Source organism: Nothoprocta perdicaria, unplaced genomic scaffold, assembly GCF_003342845.1.
Source record: "Nothoprocta perdicaria isolate Ctin4 unplaced genomic scaffold, notPer1 scaffold_6, whole genome shotgun sequence".
Lineage (NCBI taxonomy): Eukaryota > Metazoa > Chordata > Aves > Tinamiformes > Tinamidae > Nothoprocta > Nothoprocta perdicaria.
This window is the reverse complement of record NW_020455865.1, coordinates 2,319,823-2,327,862: the sequence shown is the minus strand read 5'-3', so window position 1 is coordinate 2,327,862 and position 8,040 is coordinate 2,319,823. Positions and strand designations below refer to the sequence as shown.

At 50.9% G+C, this 8,040-nt stretch overlaps 2 protein-coding genes across 2 annotated transcripts; one reads left to right on the top strand and one right to left on the bottom strand.

Moving 5' to 3' along the window:
* Positions 1–5,162, bottom strand: PMPCA (peptidase, mitochondrial processing alpha subunit). The gene is made up of 13 exons (XM_026049555.1): positions 4,984–5,162; positions 4,721–4,899; positions 4,571–4,650; positions 4,094–4,176; positions 3,710–3,804; positions 3,452–3,552; positions 2,787–3,050; positions 2,568–2,660; positions 2,110–2,228; positions 1,557–1,647; positions 1,079–1,141; positions 497–641; positions 1–170 (listed from the first exon to the last, which is right to left on the bottom strand). The coding sequence occupies exons 1-13, from the start codon at positions 5,160–5,162 to the stop codon at positions 1–3; spliced, it is 1,662 nt and encodes a 553-aa protein (XP_025905340.1).
* Positions 5,163–5,251: 89 nt separating this feature from the next.
* Positions 5,252–7,937, top strand: ENTR1 (endosome associated trafficking regulator 1). The gene is made up of 6 exons (XM_026049554.1): positions 5,252–5,476; positions 5,665–5,738; positions 6,473–6,584; positions 6,717–6,779; positions 6,999–7,138; positions 7,584–7,937. Exons 1-6 carry the CDS (start codon positions 5,252–5,254, stop codon positions 7,675–7,677), a joined length of 708 nt encoding a protein of 235 aa, XP_025905339.1. The 3' UTR covers positions 7,678–7,937.
* Positions 7,938–8,040: the final 103 nt, after the last annotated feature.

The following is an 8,040-nucleotide window of genomic DNA, read 5'->3' as shown; positions in this document are numbered from 1 at the left end:
TTATCGGAAGAGCCGATAGAGCCGGGGGAGCCGCCCGTCCTTGCTGGAAAGCGCGGCCTGGATGTGCTCGTAACTGGGCAGATCCGTCAGGTCGCCCAGCGCCGCCACAGCTGGTTTGTTACGAAGCATCTTGGTGACCACTCTCTTGATGTCAGCGGGTTTGACGGCACCTGCGGACAAGAGCCCAAACTTACAACCATGTTTCAAACAGCAAGCAGCAGCCTTGCTGCGGTGCTGAGCCAGAGACCTGCCAGAAGAAGGTCTGGCTTTTCTTTTGGCTTTAGAAGACCAACCACTAGCTATGGCCCTTCTCTACCATGCCCATTTTCCCTTCCTTCTGGCAAACGAGTGCTGCACGAGCCTGCAAGCAGCTGGCAAGGTAAGTTTGAGCCATGCTGCTCTCTAAGGCAACTCATCTGCGCTGCAAGAGTCATCTCTGAGCTGCACTCCCAGAACGTAACCCCAGCCCAGCCCAGGGCAGGCCGAGTTTACTCACCGATGAGCGCGCAGAGCTCGTGAGGTAGTTTCCTTGTGTTCGTTGCCAGCACTTGCCTTCCCACGTCCTCGAAGATAACGGGCCGAGACTCCAGGTTCATCATGAGCATGGATTTCAGCTGCGTCTTTGCTCGCTCCAGTTCTACCTGCGAAAACGCAAATCCAGTAAGTGTTGAAGCAAGCGTGATCACTGCTCTCTAATACAAGATACCATCTATCCCTGGAAAAAAACGGACAGGTTGGTTTTAGTGCCACATTCTGCTCCGTGAAGGAGATGGATCTACAGGTACTGCATCATAAAAGGAAAAAAAAATAGTACTGGGACAACTGATAAACTTTTGTTAGCACACATCAGACTTTACGATTGAGCAATAGGTCTTTTAAAATAAAGATTTGCTATGAAAGGATACAGGACATTTAAAAATTTTGTAAACACTCTCCTCTATGGGTGTGTTGCTAAAATGACTATATTCTTTTGCAGACACGTGAAACACTCTTGTACAAAAACTCGTTATTGAGATTTGCTAAAATATAGTATTTCAGCTCAAAGACTATCTGCATAGATTCAAGCTATGTAACTAACCTCTCCCAGGGCTCCTGCCATTAGAATGAATTCTCTTGTAATGATTTCCACCATCTCTCGAACCTAGAAGAAACGGAAAATAKAAAGAAAATTAGAACAATGCTTAATTGTTTTCATAATGCAGTATAGTGTTCAGCAGCCAGTAGGAGCAGAAACTTCTTCCCTCTGGAGATMTAGCTTAGAAGATCTGAATGAACTGGGGAATATTCTGTTGGATTCCCATAGTTCTGCAGTTATAAAAAAGGCTCCACTGAATTAAACGATAAAATTCTACTATGCATAATGGACCCCATATGCATACACTGACTATTTGACAAAAGGAYCTGAATCCCTCGGCTCCTCCTGGCTTTTCTATATAGACACAYATGCCACTAATTTATCTCAGAGTATCAAAATTCTTTTCCTGTTACGATCTGCCAATAAGCAATGCAATTACTTTTYAAGGACATCTGCCTTTGGAGGCGGGAGGGCTCCGTACCTGTTTGGGATCTGCACTGGCGTGAATACACAGCAGACCCGTGTCTTCGTAGCTGTGGTGGTAAGAGGTTGCATTATACATCCAGTGGTGCCTGTGAGGACACAAACGATTCAGTGTCACAGAAGAAGAAARCAGTGAGTCCCCATAGCCTATTCTGAGGCTAGGGAGGAGGATTCTCAGCAGTGCTTAGGGGGATTATCAGTGCCTGCCTCCAGTATTTCCCTGTGACTCATCTACTGTACGTGCTCCCTTGAAACCACGTAGACAACAGTACAGAGCAGAATTACTGCCATCTATTGCCAATTCTGATTATATTCCCTAGTTAAGAGGATGGTTTAGACGGATGGAGGAAGGTAAGATTCTTGGTTACTTCTGCCCTGTTATTTTCACTCTCTCAAAATGCTCACTGACATATTGGTGCCATGTGTTTCAAGTAGAATAAGTYGATATGAAACCCAGGTATTTGGGGCTTTCAAAAGGCCAAGTCTTTCATGTGAGCGGGCTATGAGAAGGCTCACTCTTTGCTATCCCTTAAACAGGAAAGCCAACAAACCTGTTGAGCACATTGAGGTACAGGCGGGTGAACATGCCCTTGCCAGGCCCTCCAGCTGAAAAAGAGCCGCCGCCTCCCATCATCATGTTCAATACTGCAAAGGGGATGAAATCTTCCTCCTGAATAGCAATGAGAAAGTCAGTCAGCTAAGAGCAGAGACTCAGTAGGGCTCTCTAGGGGCAGGGATCAGTGAGGAAGAAAAAAAGAGGGAAAAAAATACATAGGAGCAGTGTAAAAATCAGTGTCTTTATCAAAGATGCACCTGGCCGGTGAAAGAACGACAGCAAATGCTGGCATTTGTAGTTGGTTTTAACAAATTTCCCAGCTTTGCAAAAAAAAAATTGTTCTATGAAAAAGCTGCCTTGCATCATTAGCAGCAAAACAGTGCCAATGAGATAGGACGTGGAATCCTTCAGGCACAAGGAACACGAAACAGTCAGTGTGGGCTTGATACTTACTAAAAACGAGCAGCTTTCCAGCCCAATCATGATGTGGGTAAGCTCGGGGATTGGTGTAGGGCCCAGGCTCACATCGGACATATCTTTTTCAACCTGTAGGAAGAGAAGACAACTTATTAGGACTGATTTGCACACATGTGCAGCTTGATATGCTCCGGATTATTCACTTGTTGCCCAAATGTTCGCTGCTACGGTCAGTTTTGGCTGCAGGTCTTTTACCTTCACGATACCTCCTGTGTACTGAGCCACAGATCTGTCAACGTCCTGTGTCTTGGCGCTGCCCCACACGGGCTCGACTCCAAGCAGGTATTTCCTGGCACATTCCACCAGCTGCTCGTGCTCGATGCCCACCCCGGCCAGCACCATCCTGTCTGGCGTGTAGTAGTTGCGCAGGTAGGAATGGAGAACGTCCCGAGTGATCTTGTCAGTGTTCTCTACTGGGCAGAACCTGTTCAGTCCAACTGTATTTTCTCTGTAGGCTGCCTAAGAGGAAACGGATGCTTTAAAAGGAACAAACATTACCTTGCCCCCTCAGTCTAAGCCTTTCTTTACATGCCAGATTTATGCCTACCTCACTGAGGCATGTAAGAGAGAACAGGCTGAGCATCAATTCACTTATGTCAGCACAAGTCAACAACACATTGTCACCCATGTAAATGAAGACAAGTTGTAGTTAGTTTAGGTTAGAAACCTTTCACGTGCACAGAATCTAGGATTTCAAAACGAAAGGACAACAAAACTCTCCTTTCTCCCACTGAAATCTATCTGAATAGCAGGGAAATCTGTTTGCAGAGCAGTCTAAAACAAACCCTGCAGATGAGGAAGCCAACGCAGCAGATACCACAGCGGGTGGTGTGTGCAAGAGAGCCCTGTCAGGGTGTTACCGCATGGATCATCTCTGTGAGCAGAGGCTCTGGATCAGGTCTCATATTCAAGTCTTCGAGCTCAAAGCGAATCGCCATTCGAGTCATCTCCATTTCCTCATCTATAACAAGAGGAAGCAGGATATAACGACCCCCACGCAAATTTCACAATTACATTAATTGCTAAATGAGAACTCTTTATCTAAGGAAGAATTCTGCAGTGCACTGAGCAAGCTGTGGCTCGGGAACGCTCCGAGACGAGGACCTACGTTCCCAGACCTGAAAACCTGGGCTGCAGCACCACATCGGCCAGCAGACTGACCACGGTGTCCAGGCCCTTGGCGTCGGCAGACACGGCGTACATGATGGTGTCCCTGCAACACAAGCACACGCGTTGGCCTTCCGGGCAGCAGCCACAGACCCGAGCGCTCAGCGGGCTGCAGGACACCACAGATAAAGCCCAGGGATGGCGAGCCACGAGGTGTCCTGAACACGAGACAGCTCTGATGCTCGTCACCCGCTCCCGAGGCCTCTCAGCAATTGCCACAAACAGCAGGTATTTTCCTGCTCTCCCACACCAGGACAGCAGAGACTCTCTAATCTCCGAATCCTGCCAATTCTTCAGCCCTGCAGGTAGCAGAGTGCAGAAAAAGGCCAGCCTACCTCGACGCCTGGCAGTCACAAATGCCCCCGTGTTTCTCCAAGGCGAGGAGGATTTCATCTTTGCTGGCAAACTGCGCTGAGGACTAAACACAAGAGAGTCACGAATCAGTCAAGTGGGAACTCGGCACGCGCGCGGGCCTGGGGCTTTTCTTTACAGTCCAACAGTTTGCTGAACATGCAGCAAATTTTGAGGTGAAACCATGCTTAATTTCGTGAATACAGTTTTAGCCATGGTAAGAACGTCTCCATGATGGGAAACGGTTCAAACCCACGTGGCTGCCGCGAGAGCAGCGCCGGCCTTTTATTTGCCGCTCCTGGGTGCTGCCGTTTGTGCTGACACCCACTTCATGGCATTTTTGCGTGCGTTTTGGGGGCGTTTACTTGTTTGGGGAATACGGATCTTTTGTGTGTAGCTTTTCTGGGCGTTTCTCGGTGCCCGGCGGCTCTTCCCCGCGGGTTCCGCGCCCCCGCACTCACGGAAAAGGCCAGCTTCTCCAAGAAGTGCGCGATGCCGCTGAGATGCCTGGCCTCGTGGCGGGACCCGGAGCTGACGAGCACTAGGAGGGAGCGGGGCCGTGAGCGGCGCGGCCGCGGCGGCGGGACCGGCCCGGCGCCGCCGCTACTCACGGCCCAGCGTGCAGAACTGCCCGAACTTGTTCTGCGAGGCGACGCGCAGCCCGTTCTCCAGCGCCGTGACGCGCGTCTCGAAGCGCTCGCGCCCGCCGGGCGCCGCGAACACGGGCTGCGGGGCGCCGGGCAGCGGCCGCGTGAGCGGCACCCCGCCGCCGTAGCAGCTCCGGCAGCACCTGCGGGCAGCGGCGGCCCCGTGAGCCCGGAGCGGGCAGCGCGGAGCCCCCCCGGCCCCGCTCCCGCCTCCCCCCCGCCCTCACCGCCGCGCCGGGCCCCACGCGCGGCCCCGCAGCCACGCCATGGCGGCCGCCATCTTGCCGGCGCGCTTCACTTCCGCCTCGGAGGGGAAGGAGCGGGAGACGGCGTGGGCGGGGCTTTCCCCGCAGCACCTCGCAATGGGCGGGCGGTGGGCAAGGAGGCGGGGCGATGGAGGAAGCATCCGATTGGATGAGCGGGGCTCCGCCCTCAGGGGAGGCGGGGCTTGTGCTGAGGGGAGGCCACGCCCCGCGCGGAGCGACCGCGGCGGCCATGGCGGCGGGTCCGGGTCCGGGTCCGGGTCCGGGGGGCTCGGCCGAGCCCAACCCGTTCTCGTTCCGCGAGTTCGTGCGCAGCCTCCGGGTGCCGCCCGGGCCCTGCCCCGGCCCCCGCGTCCCGGCGCCGCCGCACGACGACGAGAACGAAGAGTGGAGCGCGAGCTACCGGCCCTCGGCCGTGGAGCGGGCCCACCTGGCCGCGCAGCCCAGCTACGAGGAGGTGCGGCCCGGCCGCCCGCGTGGCGTAATCCCGGTTGGGCGCACGGGAAGGCCGGGGTGTCCTAATTCAAGGTTTCCCCAGCATTTCGGGGGAGGAGGTGGAATGCTCCGGTGCTTCCCGGGGTTGCAGGGCGTGGAAGTGCTGGGAAACCGTCACTCACTCACAATGACGATCGTTTTATTTCCTAGCTGCGAGAAGAGAATGCCAGTTTGAGAAGCGAGATCAATAAGCTCCAGGTTCTCTCCGAAATGCAGGCGGACRAGTGCGTAAGCCGCAGCATGGGGGAAACTAACCACGTAAACAAGCTCTCTTAGAAGAGGTGCTCGCTCTCGAGGGAGCTGATGGTGGAGGGAGCTGACGTCTTTAAAAAAAGGAAAAACGTTATTGAAATCTGTTTAGAAGCTTGATTCTAATAAAGCTGCTTTTTTTTGTAGAAAAACACTTTGGGAATAAGTAGCAGCTGGCGTTTGCTCAGCACATTTAGTGGCATCATTTTATATGGGTAGTGTGAATGTGGATGCGGCTTGAGAGGAAGCGTTTCATAAAGCTTCARATTAGCAAAGTAATGAATCTTTATTGTTCTCTTTTGAAACAAAAACTACTTGTTGTTGTTGTTGCTGAGCAGCTTGATACCAGGAGGTTTTCCCAAAGTTAAAYAGTCCAGACACTGATCTGAAGTTGGACTTTCTTAAGTTCCCACCCAAGCTCTCTGCATTGCATCGTGCTGGTAACAAGGCAGCTGCTACGTTCGTGGTGAGGGGTGGCTCATTSACAACACAACCTTCCCTAGGCTGATTGTGAATATATACGTTCTCTGTACAGCCCTTCTGGGTTCAGCTCTATAATTTCCATTAACATAAGTGAACATGGAGCAAAGAAATCCCCCCAAGCCACAGCCTAGATGTTTACTTCTATGGGAAAAGTTCATTTTCGTATAACGTGGACAAAGGGGAATTTGATGTTACAAGTGCTGATTGCATTTTGTCTTTTTTTAAGGATGAGAAAGCTTGAAAGAAAGCTTGAGGAAAATAAAATTAAAGAAGAAAAAGAAGCTCAAGATCTAGAAGCAATGGTGCAGCACGTGGAACAGAATCTCCAACTGATGACCGTAGGTGTTTGCTAAACACAAATCATGTTGCTTCAAGCAGTGTGTTGGAATCGTCCATTCCTGTCTTGCTTGAATTGCCTCAAACCTCAATCAGTGCTGTGATTATAAATATATATTTTTTTTCCATTTCAGAAACGAGCCGTTAAAGCGGAGAACAGTGCTACGAAACTGAAGCAGGAAAATGCCTTACTACAGGTGTGAAACACTATTCCTAAGGCCTTACTGAATGTACTTGACTGAAAACATTGATCTTTAAATGTAGCCCCAAAAAAGTCTGGGGAGAAATTTTGTTAGGTTTCTGCCCRTTAGTTGCTGTGTCCTGTTTAAAGTGTGTAAAGGAAGGGGCTTTTTGTTGTTGTTATTTTCATGTAATGTGTTTTTTTTCCTGTTGTTGTTGCTTTTTCCCTTGTCAAGGCTCAGCTGAAAAAATACAAAACAGAAAACGAAGCTCTCAGGTCAGGCCATTCTGCTAGTCTGGCCATAATGAAACAAAACGCAGATATTGCCCTACGGAACCTCCTCACGGTTATAACAAATTCCCAGTCTTCAATAAAGTAAGTTATTTTAAAAAGYCTCATCCAACTCTGTCCCAGATGCTCATCAAAATACTAATGCAAAGGGCAGCTTTGAACTTCCCSAGTGATTTTATTTGCAGGATTGAARTGTGGGGTCTTGYRKTCTRTTCCTTATCTGTGTATTATTAGTCTTATAGTTTAGACAACTGTGTTTTTTAGAAATACTTGTCTTAGGTGTGTTTGTTTGCTTGTTTTTTACTTAATTTAAAAACTTTTTTTGTGTGTTTTTTCTCCCTTCAGTCCAGTTGGCACTGCTTTGACTTTTCAAGTTGGCACTTGACTTTCAAGTCAAGTTGAAAGTGATGGATAAACAGTGCATGGATAGCAGCGTATCCGCCCAGTGCCTGGGCATCTTGTGCTTTGTGCAAAGTGCTTTGGCCTTTTTCCTAAAGGTGAAACTAATACGGTGTTTCTCCTGYTGTAGGCAGTTGGTCTCTGGAGCAGAATCATTGCAGCTTGTTGCCGAGCTCCTTAAATCGATAGACAAAATTTCAGAAATTCCAGATGATGGACAGTAAAGACACAAAAACGGACTTGGATGCAGAGCTCTGAAGGCCCAACGTAGGGACTGTTTTTGCCGATGGATGACACTGTGTCGCATCCCACTGCAGAGCTGGCATTTCTGCCTCGACGGGACCGCCGAGGCCTTCGAGACCAAGGACTGTGGCCGTTCTTTGGCCAGGCTGGGACCCAGGACACTCTTCCCTTCGCGGGGGCGTCCCGCCAGCCCCGCGTTTGTTTTGGCGCGCCTCGGGACCGGCGCCACGTGCGGCGGCGCGCCGGCGGGAAACACGCCCCGCCCTCCCGCCGCCCCATTGGCCACGTCGCGTCACGTGCGTGGCGGCCCCTCACGTGAGCGCGGCTGCCGGCGGTGATTGGGC